The following is a 26,876-nucleotide window of genomic DNA, read 5'->3' as shown; positions in this document are numbered from 1 at the left end:
CCAGCAAACCTTTGTGCAGCATCTGGCAAGTCTCTGGTAATTTCCCATCTAAGAACTGATTTTGCACAGCCCTGCAAGCCCCAGAGAACTGAAGGGATTACAACACTGGTAACGTGACTTGTAACTCCCCCAGTGCCAACAGCACTGGAACAAGAGACTCAAGTAGCCACCAACATGAAAAACGTGGTTCTTGTCCACCCTGTTCTACCTATGAAAGCCACCAAGGATGTTAACTAAACATTTAGTTTTAAATGAAAAAAAATAATCCAGCTACCAGGCATAGCATCTGCATTACTTCAGCAAACAGCTCCTAACACAGAAATTGCAACGGTCAAGAGGGAATCTGCTGAATTTCCCTGCTCACCAAACATGACTTAATATGGGGTCTGTGGGCATCCCCACTTGTCTAGCAGCTTTTGGAGGATATGGTCATGACAGTGATTCAGACATCTAAAAATAAAGCCCTGCAGGCACAAGTGCATGCGCAGCACCTGAGTCACTCCGGGCTGTGGGAGCCCAGGAGCCAAAGCTCATCTGTTTCATTGACACCACTGCCATGGCCAAGCAAAAAACCTCATCACTGAGCTCTGCTTCAGCTCCTTCTCCCCTCCTCTCATTTTCTCAAGCATATTTAAGTTCTTCCCAAAAAAATTTTTGCTGGGCTTGGGTTTCAGTCCTGTGGCCGTCAGCTTTGAAACTCAGAGCTGAAAGATTATAACCCAATGTTGCTGAAGCTGTTTACTCATCTCCAAGGTGACAGGGTGTCATCACAGGCACTCGGCAGGACACCAAGCAGAAAGGCATTATTTCAGATGCTTTAGGGAAAAGCCTAATTGCTCACAACCTGGCCATAGGTTCAGCAGCTGACAAACAAGGTTTGTCAAGGTTTTAAATGGAGCCTTGGATTCTCGTCTGCCCCACAGCACCGGCTCTGAATGGGAAAAACTCAGCCCTCTTTCATCCTTGGAGAGTAACCTCTGCTCTCATTCATTAGGCAATGGAAAAAAAAAAAAAAAAAAGTGAAGCTGGCTCAGATCTGCCTGACACAATTTCCAGTTGCTTTGGACATTACTAATTATAGTCATCTTTATTTTCGACCTCTGATTACAGACTCTTTGCACATTCAGTCTGAATGGCAAAGATAACCCCTCTTTTCTAGTAGGCTTGGAAGGGACCTTATACCCTGCCCAAAAGCCACCACCCACACTCATCCGAGCTGAGCACAAGAAATAAGATGAAAACATGGAAAGCATTTGCTTAAACATGCTCAGTTTTACTTCCTTCTTTAGCAAGTGCCACAGATCAAGGGCAGCAGTCCAGGTAAGAGTGTGATGTAAGCTCTTTTCCATGCATGTCCCAAGATGAGCTAACTGCTCCACACAGGAGCCTCATTTCTCACTGTTCTGACTAGCACTGTATCCTCAGGGCTCAGATGCTGAAAAGCAGATATTCACTTCAGTAAGATTAAACATGTCTGCACAACTCCAGTGCACCATGCTGGGGGCTCACATCTCTGCACCAGAGAGAAAAATGAATCTCAGGCACCAAGCCAGCACTATCTCCTAGAGGCACTGCAATACCACTGTAAACTTCCCTAATATTGCTTACTCAATAAAACAAGGCATCACAGGAGGGCTATGCAAATCCCTCAACTTTGAAGTAGTGCTCTCCTGTTGCCCCAAAGGAGCAGCTCTCTATCTCCACACACCAGACAAGAGTGTGTGTGAAGCGATACAGCGGCACCGCAGGTGTGAAATTTCTGATGTAATCAGGTCAGGAGCTGCTTTGACATTATTGTTGTGCTGCTCCATAAAGGGTTAAGAAGCTGCAGGCCATATCCTCAATTCCATACTCTGTTCTATACCTGATAGGATCTGCAACCAAACCACCAGCTTTATTGCCTGCCTACGGGCAGGAGAAAATATTAGTCTTCTATAAGCATGATTTGAAACATCAGTGCCTGCAGCAAGGGGAAACTGAGATGTTAATTGAACTGAGCAGCCCAGGAGGGAGCTCCCTCTTCCCTTCCTTAGCTGTAGGATTAGCACATCCCTACACCACCATGGCAGGAGACATGAAGCACCTTAGGGAGTCTAAGTGGGATGTCTGTCTTTCACTCTGCTGCACGTAAACATCAAAGTTACTTTAACAGCAAACAATTATTTGTGGCAGCTTTCTGTTTTATCCCATGTCCTCATGCCTGAATTAAAACCTCCTGGTTACACTGGTCTATGGACAATAGGTTTCAAGGTAAAGGCACACTGACACCAACACCTGCAGTTCTCCCCACTCTTTTTGGTAAATCCTGACTTTGAAAGATACAGAAGACTGAAATTCTGCAGCAGCAAACCCCAGCAGATTTGTCCAAACATCAACAACAACATGAAGGGAATCTGAAGGAATCCATCTCATCTCTAACTCATCTCAGCCTACTGAAGACTTGATGTTTCAGTAGCAGGATAGAGCCACTAGAATTTTACTTGTTAATTTAATTTTGACAAAAAAGCAGCTATTCCCCAGCTGCTTCAGAATATTACTCAGCCTAATGCAGTGACAAGTCTGAAAACCCACTTAACAAGGGGATACCTGAGCCTGATTTCTTTGGCACATCACTCTTTGCTGGCATATCTTCTATCACCCTGTCTGTATTTAACAGTTACTGTCATCTTTAATGGAAATTCCCAACAGGGGGCCCTACTAAGAATCAGTTTCAATTTTTTGAAGAACTTTCAGTTTGCTCACACTGGAAGCTGGCCTGAATTTCAAGAAGAAATACCTTCCACACTCATATACAACAACCCAACAGCCAAAGGGAACCCAGCTCAGGCTGGATTTCACCAAAACCAAAGCAGAACCTTATCTCAGCATCTCTTTACAATCTTGCTGAAACTGTTCTCTTATCACAGAATAAATCTTGCTGAATTAATAGCTACTTGAGGGATGTTTTTACCAACAGCCCATTTCCTGATCATACCCATCCCATTCAGGGCATGGCATCAGGTTTCAAAAGTGAGATCTTGCCCAGGAGCCAGCCAGGAAGACACACAAATGCATTGAAAGACCATAACCCACTCCAAGAAAAAAAAAAAGTTTTAACAGCCAGTGCCCAGATTCTGTGGTCGAGAGACCCTGGGATTCTATAAATAATTTTGTACAGTATTTCTGTTTAATTTGGTTTTGACAAAACAGCAAAGCCACAATTGCCAAAAGCTATTTGAGCCTGTGCAACACAACTTGTGACTGTGTGGTGATGCTGCCATCGGCCCTGAAAGGTGAATCAATACTCATTTCACTTTGTGGTCTGTTGAGCAATACTTTGGAGCTTTAGGAGGTCTGTTTGGAAAACAGCAGCCAGTTTGTAACAGGAAACTTCAGCTGCACAAGGCCTGGAGCCATGTGGTGCAGGGTCAGGCCAGGCTCTGCTCCATGGCCCTTCGGTCAGGCTGAGCCTGGTGCCTTGTCAAAGCTTCACTGTGATTCACTTCATGCTCCTTCACTGTGAAAAACAGGCAGAAACCCAGTGATTGCTGTCCCACTCAGTATGTCACACAGCTGGGTCCAGACAGACAGCAGGAGATGTTTAGAGAAATACCTGTGGTACTGTTACTAGAAGGGTGAACACCTCCCAGATCTTCTGGGATCAGTATTACCAACAGGTAATGCTCAACCCACCTGCAAAAACTTCACCCCAACTGGATTTTGAGTCTTCACCTGCATCCAGCCAATGAGTACAAAAAATTACACTGCAGTAAAGCAACAAGAAATACTATAAACCATCTTTCAACTAAAAACCAGCCACCTATAATGCTGTAAGCACAGAACTGACTTCATTTATATGATCCACATTTATTAACATCACTTTAGTATAAGAATCTAGCACTGAGCTTTGTGTCAGTGTAGTAAAAAAACATCACTTTTTTTTTTCTGCTTAGCAGAAACAACCTTGTGTTGTGGGGAAGGGGCTTAGGGGAATCAGACACTGCAGTCAGTGACTGCAGGACCTCCATGAACATCTGCTCCACTCAAGGACCACTCTCCCACAACGCCCTGCACGACTTCACAAGATTTGCAATCTGAGCTTGGACTTCATTTATTTTAGCACATGTTTTCAGGAAACTTCCCTTTCCTTTCAACCCTGTTTACAAATTTACATAGCAAACTCCCTCCCCAAACACACACATAAATTTTGCCTTTTTTCTCTCCTCTGTGTACTCATGAACTCTGAAGCTCAGCAAATAAACTCTCAGCTACATCCACTTCTAAACTGCTGATTTCTGTAGAGGAATGACAGATGGAAGAGAGCTCTCCTGCTTCATTTTTGGCAACTCTACAGCCAGAAGTCTGAATACACTCAATGTGCCCTCATTCCTCATTAACCTGAGAGCCACTTATGCATCTACTGCAAAGAGTGCAGAACTGGAATATGGCTCAAACAATCTTGAAAAAGCCAGTTGGTTTGGGAAAAGCTGCTTCATTAAAATGTATTCAAACTCCTAAGTCCATCTGCAAAAGGCTCCTACAGTTTTGTAGGACTTTAACCAGTACCTTTTCCATGTCTGTCCTGATATGACACACCACAGGTATAAAACACCCCTCAGGGCTGGATTGCTGCTATTTGATAAAAAACAAACACCACATATAGCAGTCACAATCATAATTATGAAACTGAACCCATATGGGAACTTTGAAAGATGCTCCTCACAGAAGATACTTGCAACAGGGATTCAAATAACTTATAAAAATAGAGAATTTAAAAATACATAGAAAATACTTCTTCAAGTACAGTCAAGTAAATTTGCTATTTATTGGCAGAGCAGGTGAAGAACTGAGCTGGTTTTCTGGCAATTGTACAAATCTACTTTTAGGGAAATCGCTTCAAACTATAACACACCAGAATTTATCGTGATAAAACAGGCAACATTCAAAACCACAAGAACCCTATAGCTCAGACTTTATAATGAGAGGGCTTCTCCATCCTGGAAAGGTAGCTTAAATCAAGGTAAAATTTGGAAACTCTCACATGTTATTCCCAATTAACTCCCTACATAGTTTTATTTTGGAGTATGACCACTTGCAGAATGAATTCAGCTAATTAAAAGGCAAAAGGGCAATATTTAGAGATAGTTCTCATAAATATGGGAAGTTGTTTCTCAAAGATAAAGTCTGGCTTTGTTGAACAGAAGTAGATAACAAACCTCAAAGGAAGAGATTTTTCTTGTATGAACTGTCATTTTTTTGTTTTAAGGACACTCCTGTGTTACAAGAAATCAGGACAACATAACCTCAACATTTTCCATTGTAAAGCAGAAATCCCTGGTTTGTGCTCTCCTGTTAAGAACTGGGTCTGCATTTGCAAAACAACCCAACAAAGAAGTGCCAGCTCCACTTTGTCATTCAGGAGCTCAGGCTTGGGAAAGTCAACTCCAGACTCAGCAGCAAAGCTCCAGGCTTACATTTGATCAATAGTCTAAACAAAGCCTGACCTAGCACCAAACAGGCAGCTGGTTTGCATACAGAAATTTGCAGAATGTTACTTTTGCCCCTTTAATGAGAAAACTGCCATCTCTGTGCCTCCAAAATGACCTTGGGATGGTTTTTCACTTTACAAGCCAGAAATTCATGGCACAAATGGATGAGGTGGGGATTCAGAGCAGGTGACAGCATCAGTCACATGAAAAGCTCAGGCAGAACAGATGCAAAACCACATCACCATGGACAGATAACCTTCCTGGGTGATGGCAGCTCCACTCCTGAAGTCACCAGGAGCAGCTTTAAAGGACAAATGGAATAACTGTGATCCTGAAGCCACATGATATTCCTATAATGGGCTTGAAACACGCTGCCAGTCCCAGGCAGCACACAGTAAACAGTTTGGCCAAGCTGCCCAAGCAATAAGCAGGTTAACTGTGAAAGAAATGACCAATGCTCACAGCAAATGACCCAGCAGAACCCATCTCACCACCCCTAACAAGCTCTCCAGATGTAACAGCACGAATGCTTACAGTCATTTTCAATATTTCAAACCAAGAAACCGCTCCCTCATATTCTTAATTACCTCCCACAGCAAGACTGACAGGGTTTGGAGCCTCCATAAATTCTCAGCAGTAGAGAAATCAACCCATTAATTTTCTAACATTAAGGCTACCAGGTTTATTTTATAAAATTACTAGCCAAACCAGAGCCCAATAATGAGATGATCTATTTGGAAATAATATTTTGCTTGGAGGAAAGAAAGAAACATTGTTTTCATCTCTACTACCCATAAATCACTGTATTTACAGACTCCAGCTTGGGGACTCAGGGCCAATCTACTGATGGGATTTCTCTTCTATTTGCACCGTGTCAGCATCTGCTCTCTTCATGTGAAAACAAAAAGCTGCCCAAGGAGATTATGGCACTTTCACACCCTGGATCACCCAGGTCCCAAAGAGTCTGCCTAGTTCAGCTCCTTAGGAACACACCACACTTTGCATTTCCTCCCATTTTAATCTTGTGTTTAGTGAATATAGGGTAACACTGGCAAAGCAGCTCTTGTTCAACTTCAAACAAATATAAGGCACTTCTTTATTACAAAAGCTGAAGTCACATGCTCCAAGGCTCCTTTCACTAAGTGATCATGGGCATAATAAGGTGAACACCAATAAGTACAATCAAAGTACATCCTCCTCTCCCTAGACATGTTCCTACTGTTCAATTACACTGTGGTAGACATGGCTTATTAAAGGATTTTCACACACCTAAAGAGCCATGTCTGGCAGTGATTTCTTTATTTATTTAAATAAACATTTTACACCTATATTTACATAGTGCTTTTAAAGAGAACCTCCAAAAAACATGAAAACCAATTTAACTCCAGGGAAAAGGTAACAGCCAAACATGAGTAAAATCACAAGGAAGAAGAGAAATTAAATTCCAGAAAAAAAGAGCAAATGACATGGATTTGAAAGCTTGCTAGGGGCTATGCAGGGTTATACAGAGCCCACTTATCACAGGTAACAATTCAGATTGAATTTTGGAGGTCTAATCTGAAATATAAAGAGTCATGTTATTCCTGGGGGTAAACAGCTCCAGAGAGCATCACCATTACAGGAGGCTTCCTTTGCCAAATTACCACCACTATTACTTGAATTCACACCTCATGTTGTGCATTAACACAACTATCTTGTATTATATTAAGCTCAGTCAATCATTTTACCTCCACAGAGGCATAGGCTAGGAAGGGAATTTCAGAGTTCAAGCCCATTCTCTCGCTGGATCATAAAAACCCCAGCATTACTGTATCACACAAAAGTCTCCCACTGGGACTTGATGCAAAACAAGGAAAACCAAAACAAGGAAACAAAGCAAACAAGGAAAAATCCTTAAACAAAGAAAGAAAATCTTTGAAATCACTGGCCCATCCACTTAAGTGCTGTTAATTCATAATGATCTTGATTCCAACAGCTAGTTCAAAATTTTCAGGGTAGTATGTGTCACTTTATTTAAAAAACACGACCTACATTTGAATTTCTGAGTAAGATCACAGACGTACACAACGCTTTGCATGCTAAAGATGTGGCTTTATAGTGGCTCAGATTTCACACATTCCCAGCTTTTGAACAGCAAATCTGTTCTGACTCTGCCCATTGTTAGGGGGTCTAAAAAATCCAGAGGCACAGAGAGCACCTGACCTGGGAGTTCTGATAAAAACCAGGCTATTGCAGAGGCAGCAGGAGAAAAGAGGCCGCTCAGTTGTCAGTCAGAGGCTCTTTAATCAGGTTGAAACGCTTGGCTGTGGAGAGGGGGGCTCAATCTCTCCAATCCACATCCCCATCCCTCATGCTGCTTTCTTAATTAGCAGCAAGTGGACAACAGCTGTCAGTAGCCTGCAGGCCAGAAAGTTATCAGCAAAAAGGGGGAGAAACACAGAATCACCAGTGGTCAATACAGGCAAGAGATGCATCCACAGCCAACATGAAATGCTTTGGGATGGAAGGGACCTTAAAGATCATCTCATTCCAACCCCCTGCCATGGACATGGCCTCATCCACTGACACTGAGAGGATGCTCTTCCTGCTGGCTTTAGTCTGGTTATTTTAACATATGACTAACTGTAATTCAGTTTTTTTGGGGTTTTTTTTTTTTTAGTTTTCCCGTAACAGGAAAATTTAAGCTGAGAATAGAAGGAAATGGGAAGGCCATCCTCACGTCTTGATGAAAATACATGGGGGTCAATTCAAAGGCACAGCAGAATAAAGGCTTCAAGATTGTTCCAGAGATTTTAGGCATAAAAGCTGAAGCACAGGAGAGAGGGGGGAGAAAGGATGTTTTACTTAAAACAGTAGATAGAAACTTTAGCAGAAGATAGAAACTTAATCTAGAAGCCCTAACCTCAAATAACACAAAAGAAAAAGACTCTACTCAGTCATTACTGTCTGTGTATTAAATCCTGTGAACCCAAGTCATCAGTCTTGACCTTACTGTACCGTGTATTAGACTAAAGTGGGTCAAAAAGAAAATTCATTCCCAAAGAGGTGACACCCTCTGGTCAAACCATGTGCTTATCTTGTAACAAAACTCACTGCCTGTCTGAATGATCAAGAAATAAAGTAATTGCTTCCCTGTTGGATGTCCTGATTACTGTCATTTGTGGCAATAGGGAACTCAATGCAATTGCAAGCAATAAAATGTATTATTAAAATTCCCCGCTGCCCATTTGTTACTGATAAATTGTCATCACCCCAACTCCTTCAGAAAAGCCAGGCTTCTTTTGAATTTGGCTTAATCCTACCCAGAAAGCAGAGATTTGGAGCAATTTTCTGAGGCCTGGCTGGCAGTTCTGCCAGTTCTAAATATATCCCAGCTTTCTGAGCTTGAACCTGTGCAAGGGAAGCTGGGAGGAAGATGGAAGTATTTCCCCAAGCTGCCAGTAGACTAGCAAGACATCTAAAAGCCCTCATCAAATTAAGTGCTTAATTACAATTCAGACTTTGAGACTCTGGAAATTAGGATAATCTTCTGGGAAATTTAACAGTCTCCCACAAAAGAAATTGCAACATACAAGCCAAAAAAAGCACAGAGCTTGGAGAATGTTATCCCATCAAATCACACCTTGTACTAGATTCCTCACCCTAATTCCTGGAGAATGCAAAGTGAGATCCACAACTAAATTTCAGGTTCTTGAGCCATTGGGAAGGATGAGGGTCAACATTTAGGAGGCTAAATTGGGAAAAGCAGTCTCATGTAAAAAGCTGAGCAATGTTTGTTGAGTTGATGGAGAGCTGCCTGTGAAGGGACCTTCTCACACCTGACTTCATGATGGACTGTGAGGTGAGGCCACAAAGGGCATGGCTTGGAGAAGGTCTCAACACAGTCACTGGAACAATCACCAAAATTTTGGCAGCACAGCAATGGCTGCAGGCTTGCCAGCTCCATTCCTCTAGGTGGCATGATCTGTGCATCCATCACCTGGGTCTTCCAGAGAGATGTCACCACTACCCAGCACCAGGGCTGCCACTCTCACTACCTAATGACAGCCCTAAAAGCATGAACTAACAACCCAGTCACAGCTCCAGTGATGACTGAAAAGCCCACAGAAGCTCTTGGAGAAGGAGAGATCATCTGACCACAGTACCAAGTGGAAGCACAGCAGAAGATGCAGGGAGGGCAGGAGCTGAACTCACTGTCCTTACCTCACTGCAGACAGAACTTTCCATCACCACCCATCATGAAGTCAGAAGTACAGAAGAAATGTTTGCCCAATGCTCTAAAAATGTAAAGCTCTAGGTGAACACTAAGCATTACACATTTTCCTTTTTGATTCATGAAATTAATGCAAGGGAAATGAAATCTTGATCTCAAAATAAGCTGGAAAATCCCACACTTCCCATTGTTACCACTCATGAGCCATGACCCCAGAATTGCATTTAGCAACAAGAGGAGCTCTGCTGCTTGGGCAAGACGTGTAAGGATGTTCTTGTGCTGTGACACATGTACCACAGCTTGCTGGCACATCCCTGTACAGCTCCAGGACAACGCTGCTGAGTCAAAACCTTGTGATACAGAGGATGCACTACAAGCAACTTGATTGTTACCATCCAAAAAAACCTGCAAACTAAGAGAAACAAAGGGGAGGGAGAGCTGACAGAGAAGAAATCACATCCTGGTATCAAAGACAACAAGAGACAAAACAAAATGAAAAGCAATTCAAACCCAGAGCTCAAATGGAGAATGAAGGAAACGACTGAACTTGGGCTGGAGCTATCTCAGAGGCTGAGTTATGACTCTGAGTTCACCTGGATAATGCAGAAGCTGTAGGGGAGAGGGTGTTTCCATCAGCAGCTTATCTCTGCACACTCAGCTTCCAGACAGGTTCACATCTGGAGCACTCTACTCCTTGCTCATTGTTTTTTTCCGTGTGCCAAAGGTCAGCAGTGCTGCTACAGCCTCCAACACCCTGGATGAGCCCTCAGGAGCCTGCTGCTCACACCTGGTACTGATCAGAGGGGCCTGGACCAAAATCAGAATTTATTTTTCCAGAAAATGTCAACTACAGAAATTCACAAAAACGTTCATTAATTCAAAACAAATCTTTTGGCAGAAAGCTATGGAAATCTATACATTATCTCATCAGAAGTCAGGTCTGTGATTAAAAACAGAGAATAGAACCAAAAAAAAGTCCCAACTTGCTCATTAGGAAGCTCAGGACAGGGAGCTGACTGCATTTCCAGTGAGTGCCTGGCCTAACACAGGTCCTGAGGTCACAGGGTGCTACAATGCCAGAGAATGCTCAAAGCCATGCAGCCAGCAGAGATGTCTACCTGCAGAAACAGAAACTGCTGCATTAACTCAACATGGAATAAATCAATTAAATTTGTACCCTGGAGCAAGAGTCTGGGGAGTGTCCAGGCAAGCCTTAACAAATATTAACTAGCCTGAAGTTAAATACCTCTCTGTAAACTGTCCTACAGACTTTGACACCCTAAGAACCAGAAATTTTTTTCCCCAATATAAAATTCCAGGCAAGTGAAAATATGAAAGCAGTTCTTCATATAGCTTAACAAGACTGATCATTTAAGCTCGAGCTGCTTCCTAGAAATATCAGGGCTTTCACAAGATTTTTTCTGTGGCTTACTCATAATGAACAGCTGCTCTGGCAACTGCTGGAGTCAGCAGGTACTTCCTGCCCTGAAAAATAGTCATCAATATATCTCAGTACAGAAAATCATACTCTCTTTAAAACAATTCATGATAGGGTTTAGATATCAACTGGCTCCATGCCACGGACACTCCCTCAAACAATGGTTACACCCTGTATACAGCTAAAAATGAAACAGCTGAAAAGGAAGACATTTTACACAAGTTCCCAGGGTAAAACATATCTGAGAAGCACTGGTCTGGGACTGACATTGTTCTATTGAAAGAATAAATATCTGAGTCCAAATCGTATTTCCTTCAGCACCTTCCCTGACTCACAGAAGGAGAAAATCCCTCAGAGCTTTCCTTTTACACTTCTGGTGCTCTCTGACAGAATGCAAACCCAGCGTTTTATAAGACTGTAAATAAATTAGAAGTGCTGCAGATTATGATTTGCCCTTTTGTTAACATCACTGGTAGCACCAGTGAGCCTGTTTGCCAGCTTAGGAGAGGTCTGAAACTCTTTCAATGTTGACTTTAAGCTGAATACAAATATTGAGTGAGCTGCCTGTACACGGAGCCCTCAACCACAGCCATCTCCTCGCATAGCAATGCTGCTTACAATGCTGCCAGTGAGCCAGGGTGTCAAAACAAACATCATTGTATTAATTGCATCTGTTGATGAACCAGCCCGAGAACAGCCTTGTTTCAATCACTGGCTTTATAAGACAGTACTGAAATGTTACTGTGAGTGTTGAGATGGATGAGTCAACAGACAGAACACAAAAGCATTTGTAAAGAGAGTCTCGCTGGAGTAATTTGAAAAGCTGCACAGCTACACAAAATGATGGCCTTTATTGACACAGCTTGCTCATAATAGTCCATAACCTAGTTTTAAGTTTCAGTTTTGTTTTCTGCAGCCTTTCCAGTCAAGGACGGGCAAACACACAAGTACTGTTACCTTTGCAAAGGTGAAAGATCAGCAGACACATAACCAATCTGAAAATAGTTCAAGAAGTCATGTCAGATACTAATCCTCACTTGGGGAGTTACAAATGGCTCTTCCCTCTATTTTGGAAGCTTTCCTTGACCTTGTGGAGTGAAAGACTTCTCAAAGTACCAGGTAAATATAACACTGGGGCTCAGGGTCAGCCCAAGGCAGGAAGCACTGGCCACACATCCCCAGCCAGCCTCTCCTCCTGGTCTTACTTGGCTGAAATCATCTCTGCAGTGTCATGTAAGGTCAGGAGATTCAGGTTACTGAAAGAATGACATTTTAAACCTGATCTCTCTCCCTCTCTCATCCAAACCCATCTGCAACTCATCTTTTAAGGCAGAGATTATTCATTCTGGGGGAATTATCCACTAATCAGTATTTATCTCCACACTGGGTCCTCACGCTTGCAGCTGGGTCTGGCAGAGGTTTAGGTTCCTTCCACTCTCAGAGCAGTCTCCCACTGGACAGATTTTAAAATGCAGTTGTTGGCAGCTCCATGTGCTAAGAAAACCAGCCCAAATTTACCAGCCAACACCATGTAGGTACAGAGTGCTCCAGTTATGAGTCACCTTTACTGGGCTGGGGTTAGTTCTTTACACCTTGGTGCCCAGGGAACCACCATGGGAGGTTTCACACCACCCTGATTTTCTGAAGTAGGATAGAAGTAAGCAAAACCACCCTGCACAACAGCAGAAGGAGACAAGGACTCTGGTATTTAACCCCAAACCACATGCACAGAGAGAGGTCAGCACAGACCTCTGCTCTCAGCACACCTGCTCACTAGCCTGGCTGCTACTCCCTTTGATATTTGTCACAGCCAAGTATGAAACTCAAGAGAAGCACATGGCCAAGTGAGTCAGACCCCTGCATTCTGCAAGAGCTTCTCCCCTACTTATTATAGCTCATCCTTCAGCTCTGCCCTGGGACACCAAAGCATTTTCTGTCCACTGCTCAATCACAGCAGTTCCTCCAGTTCTTCCACTCACCAGCACGAAATTCATGCCCATCACCTCCCAGAGGTGACATCCCTGTTCTGTAGGGCCTTCCAAATAAAGATGTGCTCTTCATCTGCAGTTGTCATGCAGAAATACCCCCACAAAAACCCAGGCAGATAAACTGCCTCCTGCATTTCACCCAAAGGCCAAGGCAGTTATCCAGAACTTGTAGTTTGCATCAGTAAACACAGATGTAATAGTCTTGGGTTATCTGATTTTCAATTTTGAGGACTGTTAAAACAAAACCAAACCAAAACCAAACCAAACTCACCCGGATTTCTCCTGACAAGCAAATTGTTAAACTGGCCCAAAATCATATTTTACCAGCTGCAAAAGAGAAATTCAGGAGATTCTTCAGCTGGTATGAATCAGGATAAACGGCATTTCACAGCTGTAGAAGTGAGAATATTTTGGGAAAAAGAGATGTTTTTAATTCCTTCTAGTTCATTTATTAAATTCTGAACATCATGGCTTAAAATAACCCTGACAGACAAAGCAGGCCAGACTTTCCTATCCAATACAACTCTGCACTCACTGCCTCAAAACTGCTCTGTACTCTCTCTTGGGTAAAATAGTGGGGATGGAGGGAAAGAAACTATTTAGACTGAAGAGGAGAAACCTCTACTCAGACCCATTTGTTTTACTCTGCAAGTATTGACAGATGAGTAATGAAAACTTTGCTGCAGACACAGACTGTTCTTCAAGGCAGCATCAGTTAATAAACCACAACCACAGCTGCAAAAATATTAAGGAATTTAACTAAACGACTCCTTCAAGGGCAAAGGATTGCAGGAGGAGCCAGTTTTTGTGCTTTGTTATCATCCCAAAGGTTAAGATCAGAGCATGCAGCATCAACACAAACCAGTGTTACTGTTTTGGACATAAAAGCTTTGAATAACAATTTCATTAAATGTATACAACTGGGTACTAATATTTCTAGTATGACTCTTTTCCATTATGATAATATTTGAAACTTAGTGTTCTATGTTGCCAAAGCTTTTAGATGTGAATTATCTCATCTGAAAAGAATTAAATGGTAAAAACAAATTAACAGTAATAATAAAACTAACAGCCTGTTAGCTGTCAGAACCACAGGAGCATCAAGGCTGGAAGAGACCTTCAGGATGATCTGATCCAACTGTCAGCCATAATCTCCCCAAAACCACATTCCCAAGAGGCACATCCAGACATCTCCTGAACACTTCCAGAGACAGCAACTCCACCACTTCTCTGGGCAACTTATTCCAAGGCCTGACCTCTCCTTCAGTGGAAAATCTGAGCCCTCTCACAGGACCAGCCCTAGCACTGGCCTGGTAGCATGGCTGAGGAAGGTGTTGTGCAGGAATTGCAGACTTGGATCAGGATGTTGATCCACTGCCACATTAACAGCTCATGCATGCTGGGAATGATTCCAGAAGCAGCTGTGCCCACAGTGGATGGGGGAATTTTTTGGTGACATTTCCACTGGAGCTCCAACAGAGTGGATAACCAATGGCTCTAACCTTAGGAACAATTATTTAGTCCTTCCAGAACTTGGGAAGTATCCAAACAATGACATGGGCAATCAACAACCTTCCAACATCCTTTTTAGTGTTACAAACACTCTGACACACCTTGTTGTCAAAAGACCCTGAGGATTTATTGATAAACTCCTCTGCCCAGGGCAAAAGAGGGTTTGGAGCTTGGAGCCTGGCACTCACCAGGCTGCCAGCCAAATGGAAGCTCAGGGAAACTCTCCTGGGTATCACTTGTGGTGCACCTGATGTCCCCAGGGAGCCCTCTGAGTGAAACACACACCTCACACCTGAGGTCTGATGAAGCAGGTTGTATTTCAGGATAAAATCTAAGAATAAGTGCTGCCAATGGATTTTAGGGAATTTATACAAGTGCTTTCACCCAAGACACACAGGAACAAAACCAGCTTTGTTTAAAGGCTACCTGGAAATAGGCATAGAGAGTTAATGAGAACAAATTCTCTCTTGGCATGGTTTTTAAGTGTTTCTTTGCCCTGCAATTGTTACCAGGCTTTTATTGGCAACCCACCCCTCACTGCCCTCTGAACTGTCTCCAAAACACACATATCTGCTTTTTCCCCCCCAAAGATTTTGCTTTTCCTTGGCATTCCCCATTCCAGGCCTTTCACAAGTCATGTTTGCCAAATGGCTACAAAAATGAAACAGATACATTTTCAATTTTGCCATAATGAAGGCCCTATTTGCAGCCTCTCTGATCTCCTCAGCCTTCTTCAGAAAATGGGCAGAAATTTAAATAAATTTTAATATCCATTTCTTCACAAAGTTGGACAGAAATTGGCCAATAAGTCTGAGAGTTGTACCAGAGGATGGATGAGCTATCACACTGCCTTATATAAAGATGTTACAGATTAAGGAAGAGAGGTGCAGACAAGGAGCAAACTTATCTCTGAGAGATGTGCCAAGTTATGCATGAAGACTCACTGGTTCTTCTTTAAAGGGATTTTGTGCACCTGAATATCACAAAACTGGCCAGAGTTGAGAGTGCCAGCTCATGTACTTTAAACACCATTCCTTAAATTCACTCCATCATTTTAACAGGGTGATTCCACAATGTTCCAAAGTGCTTCTCCTGTAAAACAACATCCCAGACAGAGCAGGGGACTGAAGTGCCACTGATTCCAATGACAAAGAGCAAACAGCTACACACACAAAAAGAGCAGAAAAACTAAGCTGGAAACAGAGGAACTCCCCATCTCAGTTTGTCAGTTATGTTCTAGGTATTGCTTATAACAATACAAGAAAATGGGTTTTTTTAAAGTCATGTGACTTTCAGATGCTCAATGGTTTTAGCTATCACAATTTTTTCCCCCACAGCAGCTCTGGGGAAGCAATTCCAAGCAGTAAAAGTTAAACTCAACCCCTGCACTGCTCTTACCATGCTCTGTCAAAAATCTGGCATCAGCCTTAACATCTGATTTCATGTGACCTTTCAAGGGTATTGATACAAACAAACCACCTCCTGCACAAACCAGGGCTCTACATTTTCTGCAAATCCCTGTAAATTCATAGATGAGTTCTAACTAAACCTTTTGGCAGAATTCCCTAGATCCTCAAATGTATTATTCTTACATAATTCTAGTAAGAAAAGTAGAAAATGTAGACTTAAAAAAATTAAGATGGAAAATATATATCCAAAAAGGGATATTTCATTTTCTTGTATGTGAAAGCTGCAGCACACATCACTGTCAATTGTGAAATGCAAGGCTGCATTAAGCATTAAAAAGGAAAAAAAAAAGGCAAAAGGCTCAAATTGACAAAGTTAATACAGTTAGAGCACAACTGAAAGGATCATAAAGCACCCAAGAAAAACTGTGTTTAAACAGTATTGTCCTGCTAACTGAACCCACTGTCAGATGGATTCACTGGGCTCTGCTCTCCAGAATTGATTGGAATGTCCTCTACAACCAGAACTGCAATATTGATCTCCCTGGGTGCCCTCAGTGATGTTTGGTTCGTAAAGGAAACTTTCTAAATATGGAATTAATTCCTGAGGCTACTGCAGAACCTCTTGGGCAGCACAAACAGGACCCAAAAAAACCCATCAAAAGGTAAGGGCTAAAACAATATGTGCTGTACATTTGGAATACACTTGTTTTGGTTCCCATTTGAATTATTAAAGACTGCCTGCAAAGTACAGCTGAATGGATACAGAACTATTTATTCAGTCTCCCAGTAAAATTCTATCAAGGTTTAATCAACCAGCCAAGCTGCAGTATCTGCTTCCTCCAACCTTACCAGCTGTGAGTAACTATTCTTTGATTTTAACCTCCACTGATTTTTTCCTTTCTTTCCACAAGCCTGAAAAAGAAAATTTTCTTTCAAACCCCAAGATTTTGTACACGTCAGGGATGAAATTAAAGATCTTGTTTAGAATATAAATGGGACTGGTTCAGTGAATATGTTAAGTACTCAACAAAGGGCATCCCCCCATGAAGCCTTCAGAGAGAAAGAATGAGAGCATGAGAGTGCAAGCAAGCTTTAACCTCTCTCCCTGGGCAGAATAATGGATTAGGATTTCCTCAGAGGAACTGATGGCCATGCCAAGATGTTAACTTACAGGATTTTCATGGCACCAGAAAAACTCTACCCAAAGCAGCAGACACTGTCACCAAGGTAAAGTAAGATAATATAAAACACAAGATTTTTTTCAATTCAAAAAACCTCATTTTTGTATTTAAGAAATCTCTTCTTCAGGGCCACCCGTGCTCATTCGACCCTCAGAGTGGTTATAAAATGGGAACCAAAAAATTATTTAGAATATGGCTCTTATCAATTCTCAGATCTTTTAGATACCTTCCTAAATATGATCCAATAGAAAGGAGGTGTAGGAGAACCAGTCCTTCCAAATTCTGTGAATATTGTACCTCCCACAACTCTCTTCTCCCTTGCTCTCACAAGGAAACATTATCTTACAAACCCCACAGAAGGTGAGCTGTGCTAGCAGCTCAAACAGCAGAGGGATTTCACATGCAGAGAGACTGTTTCCAAGCTGGAGAGCTTTCACTGAAATTTGCAACCCAAATAAAAGCAGATCAATAATGTGATCCATCAGCCTTCTCAGGCTGCTCCACAGAACATGTGAGGACATCATTTCTCTCTCACACAGATGAAATTGTTTGCTCTGTCACTGCCAGTGTCAGACACCTTAAGAAGAGACTGGAAATGTATTTTTAAGAGTGGATGCTGTGGGTCAGGGAATAAAGCTGTCATTTGTCAGGATGCAGTAAAAGGTGAACAGCACAAGTGCAGAACATTCCTCTGGCAGCACGTCCCAACCTGCAGGATTCCTGCAGCTTTTCCGGATTGCTGAAATTCATCTTCTGTCTCTCTGCCTTGGAACAGACCCCATGAAAGCCTTTGGGAACATCCTCCTTGCCTGATCTCCCCCTCTGCCATCCGTCTTGTCCTCTCCTCTCTGCTCTCCTGCACGCAACTCAGCCCCTGCTCCCTCCTCTCCCATCACTGGTGGGTTGGGCATCCTCTCAATTTTCTCATCTCTCAACATGTGATGTCCTTTCTTCCTTCTCTGGCCACCTTTTTATACACCTTGCAGAGCTGGGGCTGCAAATTCAAACTTGCAAAGACAATCAATCTAGTTTTCCTTCAACCTGTTCTCCCTTTTCCTCTGATTTTAAGCCCTGAGAATGACACACTGCTCTCCCTTACCATCCCCTCATCCCATTATGTTCTACAATATTTCTCAACTGCAGCCAAATTTTTGTTATTTAGAAAAAAGAATTACAAATAACAGAGCTAATATCCTTGCAATAGCTATGTGATTTTAATACTCTTTCCATGACACTGGCTGAATCCCACAGTCATATGCTAACAAACAAAAAGGAAAAACGCAACTCCAAAGCAGAATTTTTCAAGTATTCAGGCACAAACAGCATAATAAATTTTCAATTCTTTTCAGAGAGAAAAGCCTATTCTGTCACAAATCTGAGAAGCTGAAGGACCCCTCTCCATGCATGGGATTTTTCTCCAGATAATGTAATGTCTCTACAGGCAGAATTCAAGCTGGAAGGATTCATTTCATGCTAAGCAACAGTACACAGAGGACAAGAGCTTCCCAAACTAGCAAGAGATCCCAAATTTCGAGTTCCAGCAAAAAAAAATGTTGTGACTATATGCTTTGGAAAACTGAACAAGTTATATCCACTACATGTATTCAAAGTATGCAAAATGATGGGTGTGGTGAGGAGGGGGAGAGAGGAAGGAGGCTATTAAATCACCTCACCTGTAATTCTGACATGTAATTTGTTATTTTTAATATACAACATAGTTTCAGGTGTTTTATCTGGCACAAAGACAGAAAATGTTCTTTTATCATCTTACCTTTGCTGGGGTACAAGGGATCTTCCAAAATGGGTGCTACAGTACCAAACAACTCCAGCTCCCACTAGCCCAACTGAGAGCTCCCTATAATGCACATAAATCACTGAGTGATTGAATTCAACCTGATTAGCCATCACATGCCTCTGCCAAGGAAGGGACAACATCCCCCCAGCTTCTTTAAAATGAAGTCTAGAAGGTTAACTCCTCGTGTTCCTTCACTTGCAGGTCTAATGCAGTTAAGATTCTGGATGGAACAGCAAAGCTCATTTTGCCAATTCTACCCTCAGGCTTTCCACTCTGGAATAAGAAAAGTCTTAATGTATATTTCTTTTGAAAAAAAGACCACACCTTTGCATAAGAATCTATCTACACCTACTGTAGAGTTACTAGAGCATCAACTGCAATTCAAAACTTCCAAAAATTGAACAAGACCCCAAGGAAACCTGAAAGAGGAGTTACAGATTGACTCCCTTCCCTAGAAACAAACAGCCAGGTTTCTTCCACTCAGGCAATACACTGCAGCAAGCAGAGCCACACAAGAGAATCAAGAGATCTAAATGAGGGATATTTGCTTTACCATCTTGACTGACAGTGAACTTCCACTCCTCTCTCTGCCTGCCAGGAGCTTAGCAAGAGCCAGTGAGTTACCACCACATAAAAATCACAACCAAGAGATATATTTAGTCACTGTGGTTCAAGGAAAACGGTTGCTTACGCTGAAAATAAATTTAGCAATTGTTTCCAGTTTCTGATTTTCACTAAGGCACAACCCAGCTGCTCCACATTCCAGTAGCCTTCAGCTGTCTTCTTTCTCCACTCCTTGCCCACTTCCTTCTTACAACTGCTCAGACCATCTCAATCCTGCAGCAGTTATCCCACAGGCTGCATTTTGGAACACACCACCTGTCAACCTACAATGGCTGACAAAAGATGCCAAAATTCTGCTCCTTGTGCCATTTTGTAGAAACCATCTTGTACCTGACCGTGTGATCAGTGCAAATTACCAAACACCCAGTAGAAAAACAACAACTAAATCAACTGTTTAGTGCAACACAACACAGCCTGAATGGTTGATGCTGTTTAAAGAAGTTACAGTAAAACACATGTGGGATGTTTCTTTTAGGAGGAAACAGGAGGTGCTTGAAGCCTGACTAAGGAAGAATTGGAACTGAACTACCTTTGGGGTTGAGAGGGAAGTTTTTTGAAGGGTCTAATTTTCAGATTTGCAGGTAACTCCTATTTTGCTTGAAAACCACCAGCAGAGAAGCACTTAAGCTGGTCAACTGCAAAATTTTCTAACCTGAAACCCCTCACTTAATTTTGAGAAATATGGTATGGCTGTGAATGCACAACAGAACTGAGAGAGTCCTGCCTAGTAACTCACCTAAGCATGACAGACAAAGAGAAACTGCATAAAACTGTACAGGTATATAACACAGGCAGGCTGATTTCCATAAAATAATCCAAGGCATGATGACAGTTCAAAATATACCCTCTGCAAAAACAAAATCTCCAGGAAACTTCACATTTGTACAAAAACATCCACAGATGAACAATTGAGGATCACATAAATTGGCATGAAGGACTCCAGATAGAACATTAAATTCCTACAAGGATGGGAATAATGTGACCTCCTGAATTGCTTCTTCAATTTTGTCATTTTCTTAAGAACAGAGTTCTCCTGGAATTACCCCTAGATGTTTATCTCACCAAATACTAAAGGGTGAGAATCTGAGGTGAATTCGCTTATCAGGCAAGTAAAAGGTAACGCCAATAGTGCTTGTGGTCTACTTGTGGGAATAAACACATCCCATGGAGTCCTGAGCAGAACAGAGAGGACTGCCTGCACTCCAGGTAGCTAACACCTGAAACAGCTCTCTCAAACAACCTTTAGCAGGCAGCTGTTGGAAAAGCAAGTTCACAAGGGAAATGAAAACCCTGAAAGAAATAACAAGACTAAGAGTGAAAACACCAAGTAGAATAAACCTTCAAAATATGGCACCCATATGTTCTTTGGTTTTAATAAAAGGGCATTTTTGACTTGTTTCATGACAAGCTTTGGTTCAGAGCTGATGGTCTAATTCCTCCCTTACTCTCCCTGAATGATGCAGAGTAACTGAATTCCCTGCAGCTCGTAATCCATCAGGTAAATAAAAACAGGAATTCGTGCATCGCCATGGTAACAGGAAACCAAAGCAGAATCTGTGACCTTCTCTGCTCTTTCTTGGCATCTCTATTTTGGATTTCACATCAAAAAGGGAGAGAGCAAATATTTTCTGAAAGTGAAGACAAGAAGTCACAGTTCTGGAGTAAAGAGAAGCCAATGGCCATTCCTTCTTTTCCAGCCAAGGAAGGTTCTGCTTTGGAAAAGTGTCTGGAAGCCTCCTGGTGGGAGCCTAACAAAGCAGAGGCTCTAAACTAGCAAACCCCAAATACACCATCTTCTTCTACACTACCAGATGGCTGCCCTTCACTCCCCAGCAGAGCTCTGAATTGCTCTACAGTGACCCTTCTGTTGATTAAACAGCAGCACTGAGAGGCTCCAGAGGGAGCCTTGTCTGCTCTTCCCTCATGGACAGGATGGAAGCTGTTATCTCTAATCATTTATTATTGTTTTTTATTGAGTGCCAACAAGGTGTTCCAGTTAAGGACCCAGGGAGCAGATGGATGAGGGTCTCTGGGGGTCTAACCCTGCAAGGGGTAACACATTTTTTCCAGCAGCCTGTCTAGATGGACACACAAGTTAAAGCCCACTCCAAAGTTTGTCCCCATGGCTTGTGACCAGGCAATAGCCTATTTTGTTTATAACATAACGCATGAATTTCTGTCCCTGTAAGAAAAATAAATTCAAATGTATACAAATGCACAGACCTCGGACCTCACAGCATTTGTTTCATGAGTCTGTATCCTTTGTTCTGCTACTGTTCTCATTTTGACAAACATTACCCCTGAGTGGCTGTGGTGTTACAGGCTGTGTTTATTCGGTGACGCTATTAACCAAACTGTTTGTGTCAATCAGAAGTTCAAACACACAGAAACAGAGATGGAGACAGCCCTGCTCTGGAACAGCTGGCTCCCAGCCCTCCTTTCCTCTCTCTTTTCTTCCCATTTATATTTGGACTGGATTATTATATTTTTTTTTAATATCCTTCCTAAAGAAATGAAAGTACAAGCAGTTGAAAGATGACAGATTCCCAGATTTATTGTTTCTCTTGTTCAGCAAATCCTCACTGTGATAGACTTGCACTAGAACAAATGTCCCTGCATCAGGGCTTCTCCCACTGCATCTTCCACCTGCACACTCACAGCGCTGACCTGGGATGGATCTTGCACCATCCTTGAATTCTCCAGTGGGAGCTCAGTGTGGTTGGTCTCTAGATTGTGCAGGCATGACTTTTATATGGTATTTTATTGCTATTATATGGTATTTTCCATGGTATTTATATTTATATGGTATTTCTTGGCCTCTCTGCTCTATTGTTTACAGAACCGTGCTGAGTTTGTGTGTGTCTCCAGAGTCATCTTCCTGTGCCTGAACTCCTCACGCTGCCTCTCTGGTGTGGAGCTCTATTTACTATTCTCCCAGGGTTATTTACTGCACACGAATAAACAAAACGTGATCACTTATTTATACGTCTGTAATTGCTGTCTACAGTTACTAAATCCCAAGCCAAATTCACCTCCAGCATAAACAAGTGGCAATTATTCCAGAGCTGGCCCGAGGTCTGTGTACTCTGCTAACACCTTCCCTGCTCGCTGGAGTAAGGGACAAGCACGGAAAAGCTCAGCAGGAGCAAAGCTTCACTGGCATACTCTGAAAGGGACGGTGCACGGGATTAACCTGGGATATTTCTGGAGTAACATTTGTCCCCTGATGCGGCGCACACTTGTTAGACAGTAACTCAGCGCGGAGAGCTGGAAGCACGCCGAGGTGCTGCACGGAGAGGCGGCTGGCAGGCTGCTCATCCCCCGGGGCCGCTGCAGAACACACGGAGCACACCAGGCTGGGATGAGCACAGCCAGGAGAAGATGCTACCGACCGCACTCCTTGGGACCGGGGATCCTTCCTGCATCCGTGGGGATCCTTCCTGCATCCCTGGCTGCTGTCCTGGGAAGCCTGGATGCTCCTACTCGGGCTGCTGCCCTGCGTTCCCCAGGAGACAGCAGAGCCATTCCCCACAATGAAATATACAAAACAGCATCGATTCTTCCTATGCTAATTAAATGCAACATAATTAAACTACGTAACTTCTAGCTGCTTGATTTGCACAACACTAATTGAATCTTTAAGTGTACTACTCCCACTACAGAGAAAAACAGGGTCATTCAACCATCTAAAGTGACAACTGAGAACCAGGCGCGACTCCAGAAGCACAGAGAGACAATATGATCCGTGCTTGAGCGTTTCCTTGTGAGAGCTGGAGGAACCTCAGCAGCCTCCCCTGGCTCTGGCTGTCGTGAGCACCCCAGGCAGAGGGGAAGAGGGAGGAAAAAACCTGCAAGTTCCCTCTGACATTTGCCCATGGACTCATCTTTTCTCATCCTGCACAAACACCAGGAGAGGAAAGTTGGGAGAAGTTGAAATTAATCATTGCGCGTAGGCCCCAAAGCGCCGCAGCGCCCGGCGGTGCTGATGCTCGGCTGCGCGGCAAGGACGGAGTGGGTGCGAGAATACAAAAATTAAAATAAAGGAACTACGGGGGGAAAGAGGCAAACAACGAGGAAAAAGGAAAACGCGGAGGAGACACAAAGCCCAGCCAAGCAGCGCCCGGGCACCGCAGGAGCAGCCCCCGGGGGGACGCGCAGAGCATCCCCCGCGGCCCCGGCCCAGCCCCGGCCCGGGCCCCGCTGGCCGCCCGCGCTGTCAGGAGCCCCCGGGGGAACCTGGCCGGGCGCGGGGGTCCCTGCCCGGCTCCCCCCGCCCCGCCGGGCCGCGCCAGGCCCGCGGCACCGCCGGCACCTCCCGCAGCCCCGGCAGCTCCGGCTCCTCCGGCGGCTCCGCGGGCCGCGGCGGCTCCGCGGGGCGGGCGGCGAGCGCGGCCGCCCCGGCGCGTCCCCCCCTCCCGCGCTGCCCGCGGGCCTCCGGCGCTCACCTGCTTTCTCGATCTTGCCGGACATGTCGGAGCCGGCGCTCGGCGCTCAGGCCCGGCGGCGCACGGAGCCGGCGCTCGGGGCTGCCGGGCTCCCGCTGCTGCCGGGCGCGATGCGGGAGCGGCTCCAGCGGTGGCCGTGGAGCTGCGCCCGCCCCCTGCCCGCTCCGCGGGCCGCGACGGGAAGGGGCGGCCCGGGGCTCCCGCCGCGCACGCCCAGCGCCCGGCGCCGCCTCCCGGCCACAAAGGGAACCGCGGGGCGGGGCCGGCGGCGGGGCGGGCACGGAGCCCCCGAGCCCCGGAACGGGCACCGGGATCGAGAGATGGGCACCGGGCTCGAGGGATGGAACCCGGGGGTGGGCATCGGGATCCTGGGATGGGCATTGGGATCCTGGGATAGAATCTCGGGATGGGCATCGGGATCCTGGGATAGAATCCCGGGGTGGGCATCGGGATCCTGGGACGAGCATCAGGATCGAGGGGTGGACATCGGGATCCTGGGATGAGGATCAGAATTCTGGGATGGGCATCAGCATCTCAGAATGGGACCAGAATACCGGGATTGGCATCAGAATCCCGGGATGGACATCAGGATCCAAGGATGAGGATCAGAATCGAGGGATAGGATTGGAATCCCGGGATGGGATTGGAATCCCAGGATGGGCATCAGGATCCAGGGACGTGTCTGGCTGGGAGTGACTGCAGCGGGTCCAACCTCCTGCTCGAGGAGGGTCCTGTCAGCACACGGCACAGGGCTGTGACCAGACGGGTCTGGGATATCTCTGGTGAGGGACACTCCAGAGCCTTTCTTGTCTCTGTTCCAGTGTGTGGGCATTGCATGGGAAGGAAGTCCTTCCTTGTGTCCAGGTGGAACCTGTGTGCATCAGTTTCTGCCTGTTTCCTTGTGTCCGAGTGGTTGGCACCACCAGGAAGAGCCTGGCTGTATCTTCTTGGCATCTCCTTTTAAATACTTACACACATTAATGTGGTCTCTTCTCGAAGCTGAACAGCCCCAACTCACTCAGACTTTTCCTAGGAACCCAGGTGGTTTGGAGCCCAAAATGCAATCCTTGGGATGCACGGCTGGAAGGAGCAGGGACCCCCATCCTGAGCTGTCCAGGAATGTCCTGCTGATGCTCCTGACCCTTCAGCATCTCCTCAGGCCTCACAGGTTCTGCCTTTTTTCAAATTCACTGCCATGGCAGAACCTTTCTTTTGGAGCAGTCAGCAGCAAAATTAAAATTAATCAATTACAATTTACTCTCTACAATTGCCCAAAGAAGGTTGTGGCAAGGTGAGGGTCAGCCTCTTCTTCCAGCAACAGAACAAGGGGAAACAGCTTGAAGTTATGCCAGAAGGTTCAGATTATTGGATATTTCCTTGGATATTAGGAAAAATTTCTTCATTGGAAAGAGTGGTTAAGCATTGGAACTGCCCAGGGCAGTGGTGGTGTCATTGTCCCTGGAAGTGTTCAAAAAAAGAATAGAAATGGTTTAGTGGGCATGGTAGTACTCACTAGAATGTTGGACTTGATGATACTGGAGGTTTTTTCCAACCTTAATGATTCTGAAATCCTATGAAAAGGGAGCAAAGGTGGGATTTGTGCAAAGCTGACTGCAACAGGCCATCAGTGCTACTGCCTGGGAGCATCCTCCCAGCATCCACAGACACCCCAAACCCAGGCTCAGGGCAGGCAAACGTGAGCCCAGGTTGCCCAGCAGGGCTGCTGGAAGCCCCAGAGCAGCCCCAGCCAGCTCTGTGATCCTGCTCCTGCTCCCTGTCACCCCCTGCTCCGTGTCTGCCACCCCAGCCTGCACTCTGGCTTCAGTCTGAGCCCAGAGCAGTGGCAGCTCCCTGGGGACAAGTGACTTCACTCCACAGGGAGGTGACAGCAGAGCCTGGGGAGAGAGCTCCGGGCAATAATAAAACAATCACGGTCCTGTTTGAAAATGAACTCATTTCTACAACTTAATTAGGGACAAACATCTCAACAATGACTTACAGGTAGCCCTGTGCTAGGGGCCAATAAATCTGAAGCCTGGTGAGTTGTCAGAGGCTGTTTACTTCCCTTATCAAATAAATCATTCACGAGGCTGCTATTTCTGTAAGCTTTCCACACAACTTTGAAAGTGACTTCATGAGCCTGTTTAAAGATCTCACACACCCAGGGCTAGGCAGAAGGTATAGCAGGAAATGTCTAAGAGGCAGAGCATGCATTTTTCTCTCATTAATTTCTTTTCGTTGAGAGGCTTGTGGAGAGCTCCTGAGTGCATTTGCTTAATAAATCCAATCAAAAAGAGAAAGATTTCGGTGGAGGTTTTCCTCTGGCTCACACAGATGTAAATGGTGGCTGTTGCAGCCACGCTGAGCCATGCTGACTCACTGGTATTAGCGAGCAGTAGTAACAGGGAGCTGCAGAGGGTGATGCTAATGAGAGCAGACCCGACTGGGAGTACACACAGGAAGCAGACAGATGAAGTAACAAGCTGCTATTCTTACACCCTCCCGTTTTCAGGCTTGGGCAAGGGAGAAGGAGCTTGTGTGCAATAATGTGAGATATGAACAGAACAGCTACTAAATTGGAAGGTCTTTTCATAGTCTCTGATATAAAAAGCCCCGTTGTGCCCATGATGTGTCGCCTTCCGGGGGATGCTGGAGTTTCTCTTGTGGTTTCTGCATTAAGATGTAACTCACAACGCTGGGAAAACCTGATGCTTCTAAATATCCCCTGGAGTCAGCTGGGGAAAACCAGCTCAGAGCTGAGCGTGTTGAGGGCAGAGCTGTGGCTGGAGAGCAGGAGGAGATG

General features: G+C 44.5%; 1 protein-coding gene across 2 annotated transcripts in view; it reads right to left on the bottom strand.

Annotated features, from left to right (window-relative positions):
* Nucleotides 1–24,168, bottom strand: part of RAPGEF1 (Rap guanine nucleotide exchange factor 1) — an 84,144-nt gene extending 59,976 nt beyond the window's left edge. For both annotated transcript variants that reach the window (XM_030232359.2, XM_030232360.2), the window contains exon 1: nucleotides 24,074–24,168. In XM_030232359.2, the coding sequence (XP_030088219.1) occupies nucleotides 24,074–24,098 (25 nt within the window). In that variant the 5' untranslated portion in view covers nucleotides 24,099–24,168. The remainder of the gene's footprint in view (nucleotides 1–24,073) is intronic.
* Nucleotides 24,169–26,876: the final 2,708 nt, after the last annotated feature.

This window comes from Serinus canaria, chromosome 17 (genome assembly GCF_022539315.1).
Source record: "Serinus canaria isolate serCan28SL12 chromosome 17, serCan2020, whole genome shotgun sequence".
Classification (NCBI taxonomy): Eukaryota; Metazoa; Chordata; class Aves; order Passeriformes; family Fringillidae; genus Serinus; species Serinus canaria.
Note: the sequence above shows the minus strand (reverse complement) of the source record. Positions and strands in the feature narration are given on the sequence as shown.